This window comes from Oncorhynchus kisutch, unplaced genomic scaffold, assembly GCF_002021735.2.
Source record: "Oncorhynchus kisutch isolate 150728-3 unplaced genomic scaffold, Okis_V2 scaffold975, whole genome shotgun sequence".
NCBI lineage: Eukaryota > Metazoa > Chordata > Actinopteri > Salmoniformes > Salmonidae > Oncorhynchus > Oncorhynchus kisutch.
In genome coordinates, this window is record NW_022262920.1 from 40,657 (window position 1) to 65,530 (window position 24,874).

The window sequence follows — 24,874 nt, forward strand, 5'->3', positions numbered from 1 at the left end:
CACACACACCATCCCACACACAGTACACACACGTACACACACACACACACAGTACACACACACACACAGTACACACAGTACACACACACACACACACAATCCCACACACAGTACACACACGTACACACACACACACACAGTACACACAGTACACACACACACACACACACACACACACACACACAGTACACACACACACACACACACACACACAGTACACACACACACGGTACACACACACACACACAGTACACACACACACCGTCCCACACACACACAGTACACACACACACACAGTACACACACACACAGTACACACACGGTACACACACACACACACACACACACACAGTACACACACACACACACACAGTACACACACACACACACACAGTACACACACACACACACAGTACACACACAGTACACACACACAGTACACACACCGTCCCACACACAGTACACACACACACACACACACACCGTCCCACACACAGTACACACACACACGGTACACACACACACACACAGTACACACACAGTACACACACCGTCCCACACACAGTACACACACACACACAGTACACACACACACACACACACCGTCCCACACACAGTACACACACACACGGTACACACACACACACACAGTACACACACAGTACACACACCGTCCCACACACAGTACACACACACACACAGTACACACACCGTCCCACACACACACACACACACCGTCCCACACACAGTACACACACACACGGTACACACACACACACACAGTACACACACAGTACACACACCGTCCCACACACAGTACACACACACACACAGTACACACACAGTACACACACACCATCCCACACACAGTACACACACGTACACACACACACACACACACACACACACACACACACAGTACACACACAGTACACACAGTACACACACAGTACACACAGTACACACACACACACACACAATCAACACATTCACACGCAGCACATGCAGTTTGACCGAACCTGTCAACATGTTCGGTCAAATGTTTTGACACACCTACTCATTCAAGGGCTTTTCTTTATTTCTACATTGTAGAATAATAGTGAAGACATCAAAACTATGAAATAACACAAAAGTGTTAAACAAATCAAAATATATTTTAGATTCTTCAAAGTAGCCAGCCTTTGCCTTGATGACAGCTTTGCACACTATTAGCATTCTCTCAACCAGCTTCACCTGGAATACTTTTCCAACACACAAATTGTTGAACACTCCTCTCTCTGTCTGTAGGTCGGTCTGTTCCCAGCTAACTCCCGTCTCTCTGTCTGTAGGTCGGTCTGTTCCCAGCTAACTATGTAGAAGAGGATTACTCTGAATACTGCTGATGTCGCCTCACACCTTCACCTGTGTGACTACTGCTGATGTCGCCTCACTGTCACACCTTCACCTGTGTGTGAAAGAGACAGTGTGTCCCAATTCAATCCCTACCCCTTCCCTTGGCCCTAACCAGTGCAGTCAAAAATGTGATTTTACTGTTTTGTTTTTTTCAACAATATCTCCACATGAGGTTGAAATAACACTCTGAAATTGTATAAAATTACGATAATGTCCTTTTGAAAACAATGCTTGGAATTTCAGCCTGTTCAGGTGGGATGGAGTTTTTGACCCACAGCATGACATCACAATCTGATCTGTTTTTTCTGACCAATGACCAGTCATCTTTTATTTGCATACGTCTCCACCTACTTTGAAGGGGTAAGCTGGGTCGGCTCTAGTGCAGGGATGGGCAACTCCAGTCCCACTGTTTCCCTAGCAAACACAGCTGATTAAACTGACTGTATTCTGAACTGAAGAACGTGATCATTGCATTACTGGAGTCAGGTGTCTTAGCTGGGGCTGAAGTGTGACACCAATCAGGCCCCCCGAGGACTGGAGCTGCCCATCCCTGCTCTAGAGTCTAGACAATCCTATCCGCCAATCAGCTATCCGCCGAGCTGTGCATGTAAATATATTTAAATTTCTATCAACACACCGACACGATCAGACTGAGCATTCCAATGGCTGAAGGAGGCTCAGGGAAATAAATGATAAAACATTTATTTGAAGTTATTTTCATGAAGTAAACACAGTGATTTATTAGACATCCAGTGATGATTTAAAATTAAAAAGACTGGGTGGAGGCGTTAAATGTTTGATCTGCAAGATAGAGGCAATATGGTGGAAGCTTTACCACCACCATAGAGAATGATAGAGGCACTATGGTGGAAGCTTTACCACCACCATAGAGAATGATAGAGGCAATATGGTGGAAGCTTTACCACCACCATAGAGAATGATAGAGGCACTATGGTGGAAGATTTACCACCACCATAGAGAATGATAGAGGCAATATGGTGGAAGCTTTACCACCACCATAGAGAATGATAGAGGCAATATGGTGGAAGATTTACCACCACCATAGAGAATGATAGAGACAATATGGTGGAAGATTTACCACTACCATAGAGAATGATAGAGGCAATATGGTGGAAGCTTTACCACCACCATAGAGAATGATAGAGGCAATATGGTGGAAGCTTTACCACCACCATAGAGAATGATAGAGGCAATATGGTGGAAGCTTTACCACCACCATAGAGAATGATAGAGGCAATATGGTGGAAGCTTTACCACCACCATAGAGAATTATAGAGGCAATATGGTGGAAGCTTTACCACCACCATAGAGAATGATAGAGGCCTCTAGTGGCCAAAAGGTTGTATTATAGCACGGGGCAGCACCATTGAGGTCTTCCACCATTGCAATGTAGTCAACTGGCTGGGACTTCCAACTTCATTGGCTGATCCCTACTGGTGACCTTGTTGGGAGTCATGTGCAGCCAAGGGTCATCAGGAGGTATCAGCCAATCGTGTGGAACTACTTCAAAATGGCCTCAATGGCACTGCCCATGATGTCACAGACGCCGTAGTGGGACGGATACAATGATACGGCCTCTTTCCATCTCTATGACCCCCCCCACTACACACGGATACAATGATACGGCCTCTTTCCATCTCTATGACCCCCCCACTACACACGGATACAGCCCTGGTCAGACGTGTTAACGTGGAGGGACCCCTGATACGGCCTCTTTCCATCTCTATGACCCCCCCACTACACACGGATACAGCCCTGGTCAGACGTGTTAACGTGGAGGGACCCCTGATACGGCCTCTTTCCATCTCTATGACCCCCCCACTACACACGGATACAGCCCTGGTCAGACGTGTTAACGTGGAGGGACCCCTGATACGGCCTCTTTCCATCTCTATGACCCTCCCACTACACACGGATACAGCCCTGGTCAGACGTGTTAATGTGGAGGGACCCCTGATACGGCCTCTTTCCATCTCTATGACCCCCCCCCCCCCCCCCACACTACACACAGATACAGCCCTGGTCAGACGTGTTAACGTCAAGGGACCCCCTGGCTTCCTCCTGTGTGTAGAACTCAATGCACTGATTCAATGTTTCTGCTGTGAATAAAACCTCTTGACGTACCACGTGGTCTGTCTCTGTCATGTTAACATCAACTATGTACAATGAGCCAATGCCTTTTTTAAAGCAACACGTCCCTTTGAAAACAGATACGAGTCAAGTTATTATAGGGTCTAGATGGACTACAACGTGTACATAGGATCATTTTGGTCATAAAGTCAGGCTTGTCTAAGACGGAGTGTCACAATTGGTAAATTAAGGTTGTGTTTTGATTTGACAATGACCCGTTTTCCCACTAACATGGGGTGAACCGCTGCGGTGACAGCTCTCTACCCAATAGCATAGATGGACCTGCCCAGCAGACCGACATTGTGTACTTCAGACAACACGTCGAATTTTTTTGTTTCTTAAGAAATACTGCACTAAACACCTTCATGTAAAATTGCACAACTAAAACATCCCCAGCAAAAATTAACAAAATACTGATTTTTTTTGTTGTCTTCAATTAATTCTGAGGAATTGAAACAGGTTTCCGTGTGTACAGTATCTCATGGGGGACAAACCTCAATAAAACCAAACGCGGAATCGGTCAGGAAACACCTCCAAGACTGAATCTCGTTTTTCAAACGAGCAACAGGGGGGAAAAAGGCACGTGCCATTCGGCGTGTTCGATATTTAAACTGTGAAATGACGTTGCCACGAGCAGCACCGCAGCGGAGACGAGCGAGATGGAAGTCTTCTCTCTCAGACAATCACACAGAGCAACGGTCTCCACGGTTACAACGCGGGAGCAAGACAGCGGAGAAGTTGAGCCTCGCGCTTCAACGCTCTTAGCTGATGCGGAAATGGACCCACTATGCCGTTTACTTTGTGAATCTTCGCCACATCGCTGAGTCTACCTTTAAATATTGTTGTAGTTAATATTGTCTAATATTCAGAGGTTCTGTCCCAAATGGCACAGAACAGTCTGGTCTATAGTAGTGCACTATATAGGGAACCTCTTACCTAGACAGAACAGAGTCTGGTCTATAGTAGTGCACTATATAGGGAACCTCTTACCTAGACAGAACAGTCTGGTCTAAAGTAGTATACTATATAGGGAACCGCTTACCTAGACAGAACAGTCTGGTCTATAGTAGTATACTATATAGGGAACCTCTTACCTAGACAGAACAGAGTCTGGTCTATAGTAGTGCACTATATAGGGAACCTCTTACCTAGACAGAACAGAGTCTGGTCTATAGTAGTGCACTATATAGGGAACCTCTTACCTAGACAGGACAGAGTCTGGTCTATAGTAGTGCACTATATAGGGAACCTCATACCTAGACAGAACAGAGTCTGGTCTATAGTAGTGCACTATATAGGGAACCTCATACCTAGACAGAACAGAGTCTGGTCTATAGTAGTGCACTATATAGGGAACCTCTTACCTAGACAGAACAGAGTCTGGTCTATAGTAGTATACTATATAGGGATCTGGTCTATAGTAGTGCACTATAAAGGGATCTGGTCTATAGTAGTGCACTATATAGGGATCTGGTCTATAGTAGTGCACTATATAGGGAACCTCTTACCTAGACAGAACAGAGTCTGGTCTATAGTAGTATACTATATAGGGATCTGGTCTATAGTAGTGCACTATAAAGGGATCTGGTCTATAGTAGTGCACTATATAGGGATCTGGTCTATAGTAGTGCACTATATAGGGATCTGGTCTATAGTAGTGCACTATAAAGGGATCTGGTCTATAGTAGTGCACTATAAAGGGATCTGGTCTATAGTAGTGCACTATAAAGGGATCTGGTCTATAGTAGTGCACTATAAAGGGATCTGGTCTATAGTAGTGCACTATAAAGGGATCTGGTCTATAGTAGTGCACTATAAAGGGATCTGGTCTATAGTAGTGCACTATATAGGGAATAGGGTGCCGTGTGGGACACTTCCAGATCATAAAGCCAGTTAGAGATGGAGACAAATTAAACGAATATAAATATTTGCTTTTATTTCCAAACAATATGAAAACATTTCATCACTAGAACACCATCGATGTTCCGCAAAACCCTGATCCAATGATCAACAAGCCTTCTTAATACAGTGTGTGTGTGTGTGTGTGTGTGTGTCCTCAGTCTTCTACTGGTAGTACAGCTCCAGGTTCTGTCCATCATGGATCTCATCTGCAGACAGGTGAGTTAAGGAGGAGAACAGTGGTGGTGGTGATCAGTAGTCCCACACAAACACCATCCATATGCCAGATGTACCGTGTGTGTGTTTATATGTGTGTGTGTGTGTTTATGTGTGTGTGTGTGTGTGTGTTTATGTGTGTGTGTGTGTGTATGTGTGTGTTTATGTGTGTGTGTGTGTTTATGTGTGTGTGTGTGTTTGTGTCAAATGTCTCGAGTTGCACAACCAATGTGTGTGTGTGTGTTTATGTGTGTGTCAAATGTCTCGAGTTGCACAACCAACTCATTTCCCCGAGTTTCCCTCAATATAATGAACTAAACCAGGAAACTCCTCACTTTCAAGGCAATACTTCACCAACAGCATTTCTCAATAACAAAAACGTAGCTTACCTGTAGAAACCCACTCGGACAATGACCATCAGATAAAGTGAGGAGGAGGAGACATTCAACTGTTGCTGTATGTTTCTCTCTCTCCTTACTATATCTAACAGTAGCAAAACCTGGAAGGAAAGCAGACATGTTGGCTCAGAATCACCCAGTTTACAGATTCCTCCCTGATCAGAGTGAAACTGTTGTTCTCGGGGCTCAATAGTGTTCCATTTCCTCTTGGTTAAACAGCTGTTTCAGCATTCTTCATCATGAATGTTGTTCTGGAGGCAGCTCTACAGTGGTCACTAGCTGGCACAGCCACAAAGTCCTCCAATCTGATTTTACACTTAACCACCTAACCACCCTATTGAACCTAATGCCTAACCCTAACCACACTGTTGAACCTAATGCCTAACCCTAATTTAAAAACACACCGTTGAACCTAATGCCTAACCCTAATTTAAAACACCAAAAAGCACATTGTTGTAAAAATGCATGAAAACAATATAGCCACATTTGACTTTGCAGCTGCTCTGTCTAAGGGGAAATGGCCCAGTTGTGCCTCCAGGACGAGACTCGCGACAATAAAACGCCATCCGGTGGTCAAACAGTGAAACTGCACTTCCGAGGGCTCAAAAAGGATACAGTCTCCCAGAGACACGTGGTCCTTGAATATGGTGTACCTGAGAGGAGAAAACAGGAAGTTAGTCAGAGGAAGAACACAGCCTCGACCAGATTCCTTCCGGAATGTTTCAGATAGAAAAGGACATGATTCCTTATTCTACATGTCACAGAGGCTTGTAGGTTCTACATTTCTACCTTAATATTCTAACACGTTACCCTGGATACAAACGCAGACGACACAGAAAACAGTCTGAATAATACAGGAGGAAGAGAAGGAGAAGTGACTCGTCACTGGTTCCAAATATGCCACAACTAACAAGTTTCCGAGTGACGCAGCGATCTAAAACAAAGTTTGTCACGTGTGCCCGAATACAACAGTGACATACTTAGTTACAGGCTCTAACCAACAGTGACATATTTACAGGCTCTGACCAACAGTGACATATTTACAGGCTCTAACCAACAGTGACATATTTACAGGCTCTAACCAACAGTGACATATTTACAGGCTCTAACCAACAGTGACGTACTTAGTGACAGGCTCTAACCAACAGTGACAGGCTCTAACCAACAGTGACATACTTAGTGACAGGCTCTGACCAACAGTGACATATTTACAGGCTCTAACCAACAGTGACATACTTACAGGCTCTGACCAACAGTGACATATTTACAGGCTCTGACCAACAGTGACATACTTACAGGCTCCTTGACCAACAGTGACATACTACAGGCTCTGACCAACAGTGACATATTTACAGGCTCTGACCAACAGTGACATATTTACAGGCTCTGACCAACAGTGACATATTTACAGGCTCTGACCAACAGTGACATATTTACAGGCTCTGACCAACAGTGACATATTTACAGGCTCTGACCAACAGTGACTATTTACAGGCTCTGACCAACAGTGACATATTTACAGGCTCTGACAACAGTGACATATTTACAGGCTCTGACCAACAGTGACATATTACAGGCTCTGACCAACAGAGTGACATATTTACAGGCTCTGACCAACAGTGACATATTTACAGGCTCTGACCAACAGTGACATATTTACAGGCTTGACCAACAGTGACATATTTACAGGCTCTGACCAACAGTGACATATTTACAGGCTCTGACCAACAGTGACATATTTACAGGCTCTGACCAACAGTGACATATTACAGGCTCTGACCAACAGTGACATATTTACAGGCTCTGACCAACAGTGACATATTTACAGGCTCTGACCAACAGTGACATATTTACAGGCTCTGACCAACAGTGACATATTTACAGGCTCTGACCAACAGTGACATATTTACAGGCTCTGACCAACAGTGACATATTTACAGGCTCTGACCAACAGTGACATATTTACAGGCTCTGACCACAGTGACATATTTACAGGCTCTGACCAACAGTGACATACTTACAGGCTCTGACCAACAGTGACATATTTACAGGCTCTGACCAACAGTGACATACTTACAGGCTCTGACCAACAGTGACATATTTACAGGCTCTGACCAACAGTGACATATTTACAGGCTCTGACCAACAGTGACATATTTACAGGCTCTGACCAACAGTGACATATTTACAGGCTCTGACCAACAGTGACATATTTACAGGCTCTGACCAACAGTGACATACTTACAGGCTCTGACCAACAGTGACATATTTACAGGCTCTGACCAACAGTGACATATTTACAGGCTCTGACCAACAGTGACATACTTACAGGCTCTGACCAACAGTGACATACTTACAGGCTCTGACCAACAGTGACATACTTACAGGCTCTGACCAACAGTGACATATTTACAGGCTCTGACCAACAGTGACATATTTACAGGCTCTGACCAACAGTGACATATTTACAGGCTCTGACCAACAGTGACATACTTACAGGCTCTGACCAACAGTGACATACTTACAGGCTCTGACCAACAGTGACATATTTACAGGCTCTGACCAACAGTGACATATTTACAGGCTCTGACCAACAGTGACATATTTACAGGCTCTGACCAACAGTGACATATTTACAGGCTCTGACCAACAGTGACATATTTACAGGCTCTGACCAACAGTGACATATTTACAGGCTCTGACCAACAGTGACATATTTACAGGCTCTGACCAACAGTGACATATTTACAGGCTCTAACCAACAGTGACATATTTACAGGCTCTGACCAACAGTGACATATTTACAGGCTCTGACCAACAGTGACATATTTACAGGCTCTGACCAACAGTGACATATTTACAGGCTCTGACCAACAGTGACATATTTACAGGCTCTAACCAACAGTGACATATTTACAGGCTCTGACCAACAGTGACATATTTACAGGCTCTGACCAACAGTGACATATTTACAGGCTCTAACCAACAGTGACATATTTACAGGCTCTGACCAACAGTGACATATTTACAGGCTCTGACCAACAGTGACATATTTACAGGCTCTGACCAACAGTGACATATTTACAGGCTCTGACCAACAGTGACATATTTACAGGCTCTGACCAACAGTGACATATTTACAGGCTCTGACCAACAGTGACATATTTACAGGCTCTGACCAACAGTGACATATTTACAGGCTCTGACCAACAGTGACATATTTACAGGCTCTAACCAACAGTGACATATTTACAGGCTCTGACCAACAGTGACATATTTACAGGCTCTGACCAACAGTGCAATTTTTAAGTCCAAAAAATAATAAAAGATATTAGGTGAACAATAGATGAGTAAAGAAATAAGCCACTGCATCTCAGTGCTAGAGGCGTCACTACAGACCCTGGTTCGATTCCAGGCCTCTACACCTGCATTGCTTGCAGTATGGGGTTTTAGGCTGGGTTTCTGTACAGCACGTTGAGATATCAGCTGATGTAAGAAGGGCTTTATAAATACATTTGATTTGAATCACACCTGGCCGTGACTGGGAGTCACATAAGGGTGGCGCACAACTGGCCCAGCGCCGTCCGGGTTTGGCCGCAGTAGGCAGTCATTAGAGATAATAATTTGTTCCTAACTGACTTGTATAGTTCAATAAATAAATAATGAATAAAAGTCCGTAGGCTAGGGAAGTGACTCGTCACTGGTTCGTAGGCTAGGGAAGTGACTCGTCACTGGTTCGTAGGCTAGGGAAGTGACTCGTCACTGGTTCGTAGGCTAGGGAAGTGACTCGTCACTGGTTCGTAGGCTAGGGACTTAATTTCTTTCTCACCATTTCTTGAGTACGATCTTGTCCCACCGTGTGCCTGTCTGGGCAGCGATGAGCTTCTTCAGGTCTCCTATAGTGTCTTCTGAGCTGGAAAGGGTTAAGGCTGTACACAGATGACTGCTCTAACGACATGTTGGTATAGTGTGTCTATGCTTGCAACCTCTGAAGGTTTAGCATCTACAGACATCTATATAACCCTAACCCTCGAAAAAGGTCTGTAGTAATTTAACCTTTAGTTTTTTTTAAATGATTTCTTGCTGATATGAAAGATACATTCCTTGTTTCCAAAACCATATCGCAACGATGCGTTTTAACGTTCAGAACGAACGTCTGGGATAAAAAAAAAGTATGTGGACACCTGCTCGTCGAACATCTCATTCCAAAATCATGGTCATTAATATGGAGTTGGTCCCCCCTTTGCTGCTATAACAGCCTCCACTCTTCTGGGAAGGCTTTCCACTAGATGTTGGAACATTGCTGCGGGGGCTTGCTTCCATTCAGCCACAAGAGCATTAGTGAGGTCGGGGACTGATGTTGGGCAGTCGGCGTTCCAATTCATCCCACAGGTGTTCGATGGGGGTTGAGGTCAGGGCTCTGTGCAGGCCAGTCAAGTTCTTCCAAAACGATCTCAACAGACAATGTCTGTATGAACCTCGTTGTGCACGGGAGCATTGTCCAGCTGAAACAGGAGAGGGACTTTCCCAAAACTGTTGAGACAGAGTTGGAAGCACAGAATTGTCTAGAATTTCATTGTATGCTGTAGCGTTAAGATTTCCCTTCACTGGAACTAAGGGGCCTAGCACGAACCATGAAAAACAGCCCCAGACCATCATTCCTCCTCCTCCACCAAACTTTACAGTTGACACAATATGGGGGCAGGTAGAGTTCTCCTGGCATCCGCCAAACCCAGATTCGTCCATCGGACTGCCAGATGGTGAAGCGTGATTCATCATTCCAGAGAACGCATTTCCACTGCTCCAGACTCCAATGGCGGCAAGTTTTACACCACTCCAGCCGACGCTTGGCATTGCACATGGTGATCTTAGGGTTATGTGTGGCTGCTCGGCCATGGAAACCCATTTCGTGAAGCTCCTGACGAACAGTTATTGCGCTGACGTTGCTTCCCTGAGGCAGTTTGGAACTCGGTAGTAAGTGTTGCAACCGAGGACAGACCATTTTTTACGCGCTGCAGCGGTCCCGTTCTGTGAGCTTGTATGGCTTACCACTTCGCGGCTGAGCCGTTGTTGCTCCTAGACGTTTCCACTTCACAATAACAGCACTTTCAATTGACCAGGGCTGTTCTAGCAGGGCAGAAATTTGACTAACTTACTTGTTGGAAAGGTGGCATCCTATGATAATGCCACATTGAAAGTCACTGAGCTCTTCAGTAAGGTCATTCTACTGCCAATATTTGTCTATGGAGATTGCATGGCTGTGCGCTCGATTTTATACACCTGTCAGCAACGGGTGTGGCTGAAATAGCCAAATCCACTAATTTGAAGGGGTATTCACATACTATTGTAACAGTGTGTTACTATCGCCAATAGGCGCTAAATCAGATGCAGCCTATGAATGCGTAGGCTAGTCTGTGCTGTAAGACTAGCATGGTGGTCAGCTTAGTAAAAGGATACTTGCACTTCACCCGGACCTTCTTGCCCAGCCGGTCATTGCAAACCACCTCAATCATCCTGATCCGCAGAGAGAGACGGGGAGAGTTGGTTGAGACAGCGGTACAGTATGACGACACCGTGAACATACAATAAACACTATTTTCAAACAACTTCGATACGGAAGTGACTTTTCGTAGCAGGTCAGAACTTAAAGCGGGTTAGGATAATTAACGTAGTCGGTTAGGAGACGGAGGTTAAGACGGGTTTGCGAAAAATGCTCTCATAACCTGCTACGAAAATCACTTCGTATCGAAGTGGCGTGAAACAGCACACAGTTTAAACTAACTAGCGAACTTTAGTTGGTTACACAACAGTGGTGATTACAATACAAGGATGATGTTCCAGTTGTTTGTCATTACAACTCCAATAATGTAATGTTACTTAGCAGCTAACATAACAGCTAGGACAATAAACGTTATGTTGTCATGTGGAGTTGGCTAATGTTAGCAGAGCTAGTTGGCGCTTCATCAACAACCACTGAAAAAATAAATAAAGCATTAAGTCTTAGATATTGAAGTTTCCTCACGTGTATTGGTCTATATCATTGATAAAATATCGTATAAGTACAGATATTACCTTATTGATAGCTAGTCGTTAGCGAAAAACCAGAATCGTTTCAGCCTGTGTAGTCGTAAAGCGTTCCGCTTTGTGTACAACGAGAAAACGCACCAATGAAACATCTAAACGGATGATTGACGTGGCTACGTCAAGGCCTCTCATAGGGTGACATGTCAAGAGAAGGCGGGCACTGCAATATTCAGCTATGCCGTAAATCAACCAGAAGTGCTGCGAATAGTTGCAATGAAATAACAAATGCGGTCACATCAGTCTATAAGGGCTTTTAAATTTTTTACTGTAGATCAGTGGAATAAACAGCCGAAATGATATCAACATACCATTCGATTAAATCCAATGTAGATATAATGAGAAATACATGTCTAATGCAACAACAACAAAACACATGTAAAACAACCCTTTTAGAAAAGTGAAGAATATTCTAAACATGTCTCTTTGACACCTGGCGGATGGAAGGTGCAACAACAGAATCAGCAGCAGCAGACGTTTCCTTACAGCCGCATTCTACGAGCCACCAGAGGCAAAGAGGAGTGACTTGCACAGTTTTGAAAGCAAGCAGGGAAAATGGCAGACGCCGAGGACGAGAAGCTACCGTCCGGGTGGGAAAAGCGGATGAGCCGCAGTTCCAGTAGGTTGAGAGCGATAATTAGCTATATCATCCCAGTCCCGAACAATTTGTCGCTGGTGCACAAACCCCTTGCATGGCAAAGTACCGACCCAAATGCTAGCGTTAGCGGCTTCGCTAAATTACTTAGCTAGTTAGGTTGGTTGTAATCTTGTTGCATCGTTAGGTGGTGACGCATGTTTATTTGTGAATTGCGTTTGATGGTTATTCGTTTGACTAGTGCGTGTATCAAAAGCTATCATCTGGTGTTGCTTAGTTAGCCAGTCATTACCCTCACGACTAACCCAGCAAGCTAGCTAAACTAGCAACGGCGCATGCATGTTTTGACAACTGTTCAACGTACTATGCATTGGACAGTAACTTATTTCATAATCAAATTCTTAGGAATATATGTATTGGAAGATTGACTGTTGTATTGGGTGTCGTCATTTTGAGTTGGTCAGTTTATTCATGAATGTCCATTCATTCATTTCACGCCAGCTCGCGAGGTAGCAGAAAATAACAAGGCCCATAACAATGACGTCATTTTGTCCCGCGCCTTGGGACCATTCCGACACCTGTGTTAGGATGGCGGGTTTCTGCCCAGTGAGCAGAAGTTAAATATGTATTTTCTCAACGCTTTCTTCAGCATATCATTAAAAGTTTCTGAAGACGACCAACTGAGATTAGACTAAAGCAAAATGCTTTTATCTGTGTAGGTTCATGCTTTTATCTGTGTAGGCTCCTGCTTTTATCTGTGTAGGCTCCTGCTTTTATCTGTGTAGGTTCACACTTATCTGTGTAGATTTATGCACATGAAGGAAAGGAAGCTTCGGTAGACTTCAGTTGTAGCATCGGCTCCCTCTTTCTCATCCCCCAAACCAACACCTCTCCTCTCTCTTCCCCTACTCCCCATCCTTTCTCTCCTCTCCCCATCCTTTCTCTCCTCTCCCCATCCTTTCTCTCCCTCCCCATCCTTTCTCTCCCTCCCCATCCTTTCTCTCCCTCCCCATCCTTTCTCTCCCTCCCCATCCTTTCTCTCCCTCCCCATCCTTTCTCTCCCATCCTTTCTCTCCTCTCCCTCCCCATCCTTTCTCTCCTCTCCCTCCCCATCCTTTCTCTCCTCTCCCTCCCCATCCTTTCTCTCCCATCCTTTCTCTCCCATCCTTTCTCTCCCATCCTTTCTCTCCCTCCCTTCTCCCCCACCCCCCTCTTCCTCCCCCCTCTCTCCCGCCCTCCTCCCCCATCCTCTTTCTCCCTCCTCCCTTTCCTAGGTAGAGTGTACTACTTTAACCACATCACCAATGCCAGCCAGTGGGAGCGTCCGGTGGGGTCAGGTAGGTCGCCCAGCAGCTAAGGGGATGGACCTGTAGCTGACAGGTCACGGTTACCCAACAACATACGGGCTCTTAACCCAACAGCATGCTGGCCCTTAACCCAACAACATGCTGGCTCTTAACCCAACAGCATGCTGGCCCTTAACCCAACAACATGCTGGCCCTTAACCCAACAGCATGCTGGCCCTTAACCCCACAGCATGCTGGCCCTTAACCCAACAATATGCTGGCCCTTAACCCAACAATATGCTGGCCCTTAACCCAACAGCATGCCAGCCCTTAACCCAACAGCATGCCGGCCCTTAACCCAACAACATGCTGGCCCTTAACCCAACAGCATGCTGGCCCTTAACCCAACAGCATGCCGGCCCTTAACCCAACAACATGCTGGCCCTTAACCCAACAGCATGCTGGCCCTTAACCCAACAGCATGCTGGCCCTTAACCCAACAGCATGCTGGCCCTTAACCCAACAGCATGCTGGCCCTTAACCCAACAACATGCTGGCCCTTAACCCAACAACATGCTGGCCCTTAACCCAACAACATGCTGGCCCTTAACCCCACAACATACTTGCTCTCTCCATCCAGGGGCGCTGCACTATGGTTTGACCCTGTGCTCCTCTACTGTGTGTGAAGTGTGCTCCTCTACTGTGTGTGAAGTGTGCTCCTCTACTGTGTGTGAAGTGTGCTCCTCTACTGTGTGTGAAGTGTGCTGCTCCTCTCTACTGTGTGTGAAGTGTGCTGCTCCTCTGCTGTGTGTGAAGTGTGCTCCTTCTCTACTGTGTGTGAAGTGTGCTGCTCTACTGTGTGTGAAGTGTGCTGCTCCTCTCTACTGTGTGTGAAGTGTGCTGCTCCTCTCTACTGTGTGTGAAGTGAGCTGCTCCTCTCTACTGTGTGTGAAGTGAGCTGCTCCTCTCTACTGTGTGTGAAGTGTGCTCCTCCTCTCTACTGTGTGAAGTGTGCTGCTCCTCTCTACTGTGTGTGAAGTGAGCTGCTCCTCTCTACTGTGTGTGAAGTGTGCTGCTCCTCTCTACTGTGTGTGAAGTGTGCTGCTCCTCTACTGTGTGAAGTGAGCTGCTGTTTGGGGGGATGAGAAGAAGACTGTTTGTTGTAGCATCATATGAACAAATGCATTGTATTGGTGATAAGTGGACAATACATTTGTATTGAAGGGGAGGGGACAATACATTTGTATTGAAGGGGAGGGGACAATACATTTGTATTGAAGGGGAGGGGACAATACATTTGTATTGAAGGGGAGGGGACAATACATTTGTATTGAAGGGGAGGGGACAATACATTTGTATTGAAGGGGAGGGGACAATACATTTGTATTGAAGGGGAGGGGACAATACATTTGTATTGAAGGGGAGGGGACAATAACAAATGTATTGAAGGGGAGGGGACAATACATTTGTATTGAAGGGGAGGGGACAATATATTTGTATTGAAGGGGAGGGGACAATACATTTGTATTGAAGGGAGGGGACAATACAGTTGTATTGTAGGTGAAGGGGAGGGGACAATACAGTTGTATTGTAGGTGAAGGGGAGGGGACAATACATTTGTGAAGGGGAGGGGACAATACATTTGTATTGTGGGGGAGGGGAGGGGCAATACATTTGTATTGAAGGGGAGGGGACAATACATTTGTATTGTGGGGGAGGGGAGGGGACAATACATTTGTATTGAAGGGGAGGGGACAATACATTTGTATTGAAGGGGAGGGGACAATACATTTGTATTGAAGGGGAGGGGACAATACAGTTGTATTGTAGGTGAAGGGGAGGGGACAATACAGTTGTATTGTAGGTGAAGGGGAGGGGACAATACATTTGTGAAGGGGAGGGGACAATACATTTGTATTGTGGGGGAGGGGAGGGGCAATACATTTGTATTGTAGGTGAAGGAGAGGGGACAATACATTTGTGAAGGGGAGGGGACAATACATTTGTATTGTGGGTGAAGGGGAGGGGACAATGCATTTGCATTGTGGGTGAAGGAGAGGGGACAATACATTTGTATTGTGGGTGAGGGGAGGGGACAATACATTTGTATTGTGGGTGAGGGGAGGGGACAATACATTTGTATTGTGGGTGAAGGAGAGGGGACAATACATTTGTATTGAAGGAGAGGGGACAATACATTTGTATTGAAGGGGAGGGGACAATACATTTGTATTGAAGGGAGGGGACAATACATTTGTATTGAAGGGGAGGGGACAATACATTTGTATTGAAGGGGAGGGGACAATACATTTGTATTGAAGGGGAGGGGACAATACATTTGTATTGAGGGGAGGGGACAATACATTTGTATTGAAGGGAGGGGACAATACATTTGTATTGAAGGGAGGGGACAATACAGTTGTGAAGGGGAGGGGACAATACATTTGTATTGTGGGTGAGGGGAGGGGACAATACAGTTGTATTGTAGGTGAAGGAGAGGGGACAATACATTTGTGAAGGGGAGGGGACAATACATTTGTATTGTGGGTGAGGGGAGGGGACAATACATTTGTATTGTAGGTGAAGGAGAGGGGACAATACATTTGTGAAGGGGAGGGGACAATACATTTGTATTGTGGGTGAGGGGAGGGGACAATACATTTGAATTGTGGGTGAAGGAGAGGGGACAATACATTTGTGAAGGGGAGGGGACAATACATTTGTATTGTGGGTGAAGGGGAGGGGACAATACATTTGCATTGTGGGTGAAAGAGGGGACAATACATTTGTATTGTGGGTGAGGGGAGGGGACAATACATTTGTATTGTGGGTGAGGGGAGGGGACAATACATTTGTATTGTGGGTGAGGGGAGGGGACAATACATTTGTATTGTAGGTGAAGGAGAGGGGACAATACATTTGTGAAGGAGAGGGGACAATACATTTGTATTGTGGGTGAAGGAGAGGGGACAATACATTTGCGTTGTGGGTGAAGGAGAGGGGACAATACATTTGTATTGTGGGTGAAGTGGAGGGGACAATACATTTGTATTGTGTGTGAAGGGAGGGGACAATACATTTGTATTGAATTGTAGGTGATGGGAGTGGCGAGCCAGACAAGGTGCGTTGTTCCCACCTCCTGGTGAAGCACAGCCAATCGCGTCGCCCGTCCTCCTGGAGAGAGGAGAACATCACGCGCTCCAAAGAGGAGGCCCTCGACCTCATACAAAGTGAGTAGTTGGGGGAAAGAGTTGGTGTGACAACATATGATCTAATGTTTGACCGTCTCTGGGTGTGTTGAGAGAGATGGTGAGAGACAGTTTGATAAACTACGTACATGTCAAGTCAGATGTTATTGGTCACACACACATGGTTAGCAGATGTTATTGGTCACATGGTTAGCAGATGTTGTTGGTCACACGGTTAGCAGATGTTATTGGTCACATACATGGTTAGCAGATGTTACTGGTCACACACACAGTTAGCAGATGTTATTGGTCACATACACACGGTTGGCAGATGTTATTGGTCACATGGTTAGCAGATGTTATTGGTCACATACACACGGTTGGCAGATGTTATTGGTCACATACACACGGTTAGCAGATGTTATTGGTCACATACACACGGTTGGCAGATGTTATTGGTCACATACACATGGTTAGCAGATGTTATTGGTCACATACACACGGTTAGCAGATGTTATTGGTCACATACACACGGTTAGCAGATGTTATTGGTCACATACACACGGTTAGCAGATGTTATTGGTCACATACACACGGTTAGCAGATGTTACTGGTCACACGGTTAGCAGATGTTACTGGTCACACGGTTAGCAGATGTTACTGGTCACACGGTTAGCAGATGTTACTGGTCACACGGTTAGCAGATGTTACTGGTCACACGGTTGGCAGATGTTACTGGTCACACGGTTGGCAGATGTTATTGGTCACATACACACAGTTAGCAGATGTTATTGGTCACATACACATGGTTAGCAGATGTTATTGGTCACATACACACGGTTAGCAGATGTTATTGGTCACATACACACGGTTAGCAGATGTTGTTGGTCACATGGTTAGCAGATGTTACTGGTCACACGGTTAGCAGATGTTATTGGTCACACGGTTAGCAGATGTTACTGGTCACACGGTTAGCAGATGTTATTGGTCACATGGTTAGCAGATGTTACTGGTCACATGGTTAGCAGATGTTACTGGTCACATGGTTAGCAGATGTTACTGGTCACACGGTTATCAGATGTATTTGGTCACACGGTTAGCAGATGTTACTGGTCACACGGTTAGCAGATGTTATTGGTCACACGGTTAGCAGATGTTATTGGTCACACGGTTAGCAGATGTTACTGGTCACATCACATGGTTAGCAGATGTTATTGGTCACATGGTTAGCAGATGTTATTGTGAGTGTAGTGAAATGCTTGTGCTTCTAGTTCCGCCTGCAGTAATATCTAACAAGTAATCTAACAATTCCACAACAATGACCTAATACACACACATCTAAGTAAAGGGATGGAATAAGAATATACACATAACATGTTGTTGCACTGTGTGTAATTACCACGTTGTTGCACTGTGTGTTATTAACATGTTGCAGAGTACATAGAGCAGATGCAGTCAGGAGAGGAGGAGTTTGAGGCTTTGGCCTCTCAGTTCAGTGACTGCAGCTCCGCACGCAATGGAGGAGACCTGGGACTGTTCGGCAGAGGTAACACACACACACACACACACGGTCAAATGGAAAATATACTATCCACTCTCACACACAAGCATGCAATCACAGACTGGCACAAAGTTGTCTGTTTTCGTTGTGATAGAGGTGTGTGTGTGTGTGTGTGTGTTTCAGGTCAGATGCAGAAGCCCTTTGAGGATGCGTCCTTCGCTCTGAAGGTGGGAGACATGAGTGGTCCGGTGTTCACCGATTCTGGAGTTCACGTCATCCTTCGCACGGGATAGAGACAAGGCTCTGATACCCCCATCACCCCTGAATACTCCCGGAATACCCCCGTCACCCCTGAATACCCCCATCACCCCTGTATACCCCCTGAATACCCCCATCACCCCCTGAATACTCCCGGAATACCCCCGTCACCCCTGAATACCCCCATCACCCCCTGAATACCCCCATCACCCTCTGAATACCCCCATCACCCCCTGAATACCCCCTGAATACTCCATCACCCCTGTATACCCCCTGAATACCCCCATCACCCCCTGAATACTCCCGGGAATACCCCCGTCACCCCTTGAATACCCCCATCACCCCTTGAATACCCCATCACCCCTTGAATACCCCCTGAATACTCCCTGAATACCCCCATCACCCCTGAACACCCCCTCCTACCCTGAAAACCCCCTCCTATCTCCCACCCCCCTCAAATACCCCCTCTTGTCCTCCCTACTACCCTTAGAAGCCATCCCTTCCACCTCAAATACCCCCCCTCCCCCCCACCGTTCTGTTCTATATGCAACTTTACACTGACACCATCAACACCCCTTATCCCCTGTACCCATTACCTTGGCTACATCGTTGTGTGTGTGTGAAAATAAGAGACCTGTCGTTAGTGACTGACTGACTGAGCGAATGAGTGTGTCTGTGTGTTCACATGGACCATTACCCCTCCACCCCCTACTTTATAGTGTCCCCTCTGTTTGCCAAGGCATTATTCTCTCTCAATGATAACATGTCAGATGGTTAGTGGTAGACCAGTGTTCCATACTCTCTCATAGGAGACCGACACGTAGAAGGCTGACTCATGGGATTATTTAAATGGCTACCAACATCCTTTAGGTGGGACAATAGTCAGGGCACAGTCCACTCTGTCTGCCATGTTTGTAGTCCCCCCCCCCCCCCATTCCATTTACTGCTTCACTGTATCTCCTATGTTCCAGGGAACTACAATACCCAGTATGCATGTTGGGAAGTGTTTTTGTAAGCTTGAATCTGCCAATAGGCACTTCATATGATCTGTTCATCTCCCACCATTAAAGGACTCTTATTTTGTAAACCTGTCTCTGGACTTTTATTTTGTTGGGTGTCTGTCTGACGCTGCTGCTACTGTGTGTTCAGTTCAATAAACGTTGCATGACAGTTTGTATTAAATGACCCATTTCCCCTAAACACTGATCACCGTCCTTTTAATGGTTTTTGAGATGCAGTATGTTTGCTGCATTTGTGTGGATGAGGTGAGGTGTGACCTGATCAATATGGGGGGGTGGATGTGACCTGATCAATATGGGTGGTGAGATGTGAACTGATCAATATGGTGGTGAGGTGTGACCTGATTAATATGGGTGGTGAGATGTGACCTGATCAATATGGGGGGTGGATGTGACCTGATCAATATGGGTGGTGGATGTGACCTGATCAATACATGTTTGCTGCATTTGTGTTCGGACAAACCAGGTCCTCAATTATTCTCATTTTTAGAGTGTTTTGGAAGTGTTTTTCTCCATGACAAGTATTTGGATTGTAATTGTATGCGTTGGTTCAGTTACATAGCGTTGGTTCAGTCACATAGCGTTGGTTCAGTTGGTTCAGTCACATAGCGTTGGTTCAGTCACATAGCGTTGGTTCAGTCACATAGCGTTGGTTCAGTCACATAGCGTTGGTTCAGTCACATAGCGTTGGTTCAGTTACATAGCGTTGGTTCAGTCACATAGCGTTGGTTCAGTCACATAGCGTTGGTTCAGTCACATAGCGTTGGTTCAGTCACATAGCGTTGGTTCAGTCACATAGCGTTGGTTCAGTTGGTTCAGTCACATAGCGTTGGTTCAGTCACATAGCGTTGGTTCAGTCACATAGCGTTGGTTCAGTCACATAGCGTTGGTTCAGTCACATAGCGTTGGTTCAGTTACATAGCGTTGGTTCAGTCACATAGCGTTGGTTCAGTCACATAACGTTGGTTCAGTCACATAGCGTTGGTTCAGTCACATAACGTTGGTTCAGTCACATAGCGTTGGTTCAGTTGGTTCAGTCACATAGCGTTGGTTCAGTCACATAGCGTTGGTTCAGTCACATAGCGTTGGTTCAGTCACATAGCGTTGGTTCAGTCACATAGCGTTGGTTCAGTTACATAGCGTTGGTTCAGTCACATAGCGTTGGTTCAGTCACATAGCGTTGGTTCAGTTGGTTCAGTCACATAGCGTTGGTTCAGTCACATAGCGTTGGTTCAGTCACATAGCGTTGGTTCAGTCACAGCGTTGGTTCAGTCACATAGCGTTGGTTCAGTCACATAGCGTTGGTTCAGTCACATAGCGTTGGTTCAGTCACATAGCGTTGGTTCAGTTACATAGCGTTGGTTCAGTCACATAGCGTTGGTTCAGTCACATAGCGTTGGTTCAGTCACATAGCGTTGGTTCAGTTGGTTCAGTCACATAGCGTTGGTTCAGTCACAGCGTTGGTTCAGTCACATAGCGTTGGTTCAGTCACATAGCGTTGGTTCAGTTACATAGCGTTGGTTCAGTCACATAGCGTTGGTTCAGTTGGTTCAGTCACATAGCGTTGGTTCAGTTGGTTCAGTCACATAGCGTTGGTTCAGTTGGTTCAGTCACATAGCGTTGGTTCAGTCACATAGTGTTGGTTCAGTCACATAGCGTTGTTAATCATTCAGAACATCACCTCCTCAGGTGGAATCCTGCTTGTCCACAGGTCTTGATGTGTGCCTGGGGAGAATGAAAATTTCCCCTAGCCTTCCAAAGTTGCTCCAAAATTCTGGACAACCGTGACTCAAAGACCTACAGCTCTAGCTTCCTCAGCTACCACACCAAGGTAGTGGGAGGCTCCAGTTGGCTGGGGGAGCTGTCACTCAACCGTAATGACTCAGTGGGGTTCCATAGTTGGATGAGCACCCTGAAGGACCTCCCTGATGCCATCTCCTCTTCTCCGAGGCCTCTGCACCTGCTCATACCCGACAAGAGGGTCTAGGAGAGAGTGAAAGGGATCTTTTGTTGTTGACATACAGTACTAGTCAAAAGTTTGGACACACGTACTCATTCCATTTTCTTTATTTTTACTATGTTCTACATTGTAGAATAACAGTGAAGACATCAACACTATGAAATAACACATGGAACCATGTAGTAACCAAAGAAGTATGAAACATATCCAAATATATTTGAGAATATTCAAAGTAGCCCCCCTTTACCTCGATGACAGCTTTGCACACTTGGCATTCTCTCAACCAGCTTCACCTGGAATGCTTTTCCAATAGTCTTGAAGGAGTTCCCACATATGCTGAGTACTTGTTAGCTGCTTTTCCTTCAATCTGCGGTCCAACTCATCCCAAACCATCTCAATTGGGTTGAGGTCGGGTGATTGCGGAGGCCAGGTCATCTGATGCAGCACTTCATCACTCTTCTTCTTGGTCAAATAGCCCTTACACAGCCTGGAGGTGTGTTGGGTCATTGTCCTGTTGAAAAACAAATGATAGTCCCACTAAGTGCAAACCAGTGTTAAGCCATAGTTGTGAGAGTGTTGTACTGGTGTAAAGGTGTGGCTGAATCAGGTGTGAGAGTGTTGGGCTGGTGTAAGGGTGTGGCTGAATCAGGTGTGAGAGTGTTGGGCTGGTGTAAAGGTGTGGCTGAATCAGGTGTGAGAGTGTTGGGCTGGTGTAAAGGTGTGGCTGAATCAGGTGTGAGAGTGTTGGGCTGGTGTAAGGGTGTGGCTGAATCAGGTGTGAGAGTGTTGGGCTGTTGTAAAGGTGTGGCTGAATCAGGTGTGAGAGTGTTGGGCTGGTGTAAAGGTGTGGCTGAATCAGGTGTGAGAGTGTTGGGCTGGTGTAAAGGTGTGGCTGAATCAGGCGTGAGAGTGTTGGGCTGGTGTAAGGGTGTGGCTGAATCAGGTGTGAGAGTGTTGGGCTGGTGTAAAGGTGTGGCTGAATCAGGTGTGAGAGTGTTGGGCTGGTGTAAAGGTGTGGCTGAATCAGGTGTGAGAGTGTTGGGCTGGTGTAAAGGTGTGGCTGAATCAGGTGTGAGAGTGTTGGGCTGGTGTAAAGGTGTGGCTGAATCAGGTGTGAGAGTGTTGGGCTGGTGTAAAGGTATGGCTGAATCAGGTGTGAGAGTGTTGGGCTGGTGTAAAGGTGTGGCTGAATCAGGTGTGAGAGTGTTGGGCTGGTGTAAAGGTGTGGCTGAATCAGGTGTGAGAGTGTTGGGCTGGTGTAAAGGTGTGGCTGAATCAGGTGTGAGAGTGTTGGGCTGGTGTAAAGGTATGGCTGAATCAGGTGTGAGAGTGTTGGGCTGGTGTAAAGGTGTGGCTGAATCAGGTGTGAGAGTGTTGGGCTGGTGTAAAGGTGTGGATGGCATACTATTCCCTATACTGCACTTCCTTTATACACTATGAAGTGAATAAGGTGCCATTTAGGAGTCACACCAGTTGGGGATTGAAACCAGAGTTGGGGTGGCCCCAGGCTTGAAATGCATCCAGCTGCAGACCCGTAGCCTGTCACTAAAAGTGTCCCCTCACTAAAACCAGAGTTGGGGTCAATTCAAATTGAAGTCAGTCAATGCAGGAAGTAAACTGAAAAAGGCCATCTACAGTCGTGGCCAAAAGTTTTGAGAATGACACAAATATTAATTTTCACAAAGTCTGCTGCCTCAGTTTGTATGATGGCAATTTGCATATACTCCAGAATGTTATGAAGAGTGATCAGATGAATTGCAATTAATTGCAAAGTCCCTATTTGCCATGCAAATGAACTGAATCCCCTAAAAACATTTCCACTGCATTTCAGCCCTGCCACAAAAGGACCAGCTGACATCATGTCAGTGATTCTCTCGTTAACACAGGTGTGAGTGTTGACGAGGACAAGGCTGGAGATCACTCTGTCATGCTGATTGAGTTCGAATAACAGACTGGAAGCTTCAAAAGGAGGGTGGTGCTTCGAATCATTGTTCTTCCTCTGTCAACCATGGTTACCTGCAAGGAAACACGTGCTGTCATCATTGTTTGCACAAAAAGGGCTTCACAGGCAAGTATATTTCTGCCAGTAAGATTGTACCTAAATCAACCATTTATCAAATCATCAAGAACTTCAAGGAGAGCGGTTCAATTGTTGTGAAGGAGGCTTTAGGGCGCCCAAGAAAGTCCAGCAAGCGCCAGGACCGTCTCCTAAAGTTGATTCAGCTGCGGGATCGGGGGACCACCAGCACAGAGCTTTCTCAGGAATGGCAGCAGGCAGGTGTGAGTGCATCTGCACGCACAGTGAGGCGAAGACTTTTGGAGGCTGGCCTGGTGTCAAGAAGGGCAGCAAAGAAGCCACTTCTCTCCAGGAAAAACATCAGGGACAGACTGATATTCTGCAAAAGGTACAGGGAATGGACTGCTGAGGACTGGGGTAAAGTCATGTTCTCTGATGAATCCCCTTTCCGATTGTTTGCGGCATCCGGAACAAAGCTTGTCCTGAGAAGACAAGGTGAGCGCTACAATCAGTCCTGTGTCAAGCCAACAGAAAAGCATCCTGAGACCATTCATGTGTGGGGTTGCTTCTCAGTTTAGGGAGTGGGCTCACTCACTATTTTGCCTAAGAAGAACACAGCCATGAATAAAGAATGGTACCAACATATCCTCCGGGAGCAACTTCTCTCAACCATCCAGGAACAGTTTGGTGACAACCAATGCCTTTTCTAGCATGATGGAGCACCTTGCCATAAGGCAAAAGTGATAACTAAGTGGCTCGGGGAACAAAACACAGATATTTTGGGTCCATGGCCAGGAAACTCCCCAGACCTTAATCCCATTGAGAACTTGTGGTCAATCCTCAAGAGGCGGGTGGACAAACAAAACCCTACAAATTCTGACAAACTCCAAGCGTGGCCCAAAAGTTAATTGAC

At 45.9% G+C, this 24,874-nt stretch overlaps 2 protein-coding genes and 1 pseudogene across 3 annotated transcripts; 2 read left to right on the plus strand and 1 right to left on the minus strand.

Moving 5' to 3' along the window:
• Positions 1-3,536, plus strand: part of LOC116363967 (proto-oncogene vav-like) — a 42,159-nt pseudogene extending 38,623 nt beyond the window's left edge.
• A 1,917-nt stretch (positions 3,537-5,453) lies between these two features.
• LOC116363965 (ubiquitin-like protein 5) lies at positions 5,454-12,257 on the minus strand. Its single transcript, XM_031817281.1, has 5 exons — positions 12,129-12,257; positions 11,514-11,570; positions 9,886-9,969; positions 6,672-6,709; positions 5,454-5,651 (listed from the first exon to the last, which is right to left on the minus strand). The coding sequence occupies exons 2-5, from the start codon at positions 11,567-11,569 to the stop codon at positions 5,608-5,610; spliced, it is 222 nt and encodes a 73-aa protein (XP_031673141.1). The 5' UTR covers position 11,570; positions 12,129-12,257; the 3' UTR covers positions 5,454-5,607.
• A 94-nt stretch (positions 12,258-12,351) lies between these two features.
• Positions 12,352-20,052, plus strand: LOC109882048 (peptidyl-prolyl cis-trans isomerase NIMA-interacting 1). 2 transcript variants are annotated; one of them, XM_031817279.1, is made up of 5 exons: positions 12,352-12,756; positions 14,007-14,069; positions 17,114-17,248; positions 18,642-18,752; positions 18,891-20,052. In XM_031817279.1, the coding sequence occupies exons 1-5, from the start codon at positions 12,693-12,695 to the stop codon at positions 18,998-19,000; spliced, it is 483 nt and encodes a 160-aa protein (XP_031673139.1). In that variant the 5' UTR covers positions 12,352-12,692; the 3' UTR covers positions 19,001-20,052. The 2 variants fall into 2 exon arrangements, with proteins under 2 accessions (XP_031673139.1, XP_031673140.1); XM_031817280.1 differs by lacking the exon at positions 14,007-14,069 and having other exon boundaries at positions 12,477-12,756.
• Positions 20,053-24,874: the final 4,822 nt, after the last annotated feature.

Excerpts from the sequence above, each read along its gene's own strand:
- LOC116363965 (XM_031817281.1), bottom strand. The coding sequence starts at position 11,569 with ATGATTGAGGTGGTTTGCAATGACCGGCTGGGCAAGAAGGTCCGGGTG. Across the intron at positions 9,970-11,513 it reads AAGGTCCGGGTGAAGTGCAA|CTCAGAAGACACTATAGGAG; the intron begins GTATCCTTTTAC and ends AACCCTTTCCAG. Across the intron at positions 5,652-6,671 it reads CCACGTGTCTCTGGGAGACT|ATGAGATCCATGATGGACAG; the intron begins GTATCCTTTTTG and ends ACCTGTCTGCAG.
- LOC109882048 (XM_031817279.1), top strand. The coding sequence starts at position 12,693 with ATGGCAGACGCCGAGGACGAGAAGCTACCGTCCGGGTGGGAAAAGCGG. Across the intron at positions 12,757-14,006 it reads GCGGATGAGCCGCAGTTCCA|GTAGAGTGTACTACTTTAAC; the intron begins GTAGGTTGAGAG and ends TCCCTTTCCTAG. Across the intron at positions 18,753-18,890 it reads CCTGGGACTGTTCGGCAGAG|GTCAGATGCAGAAGCCCTTT; the intron begins GTAACACACACA and ends TGTGTGTTTCAG.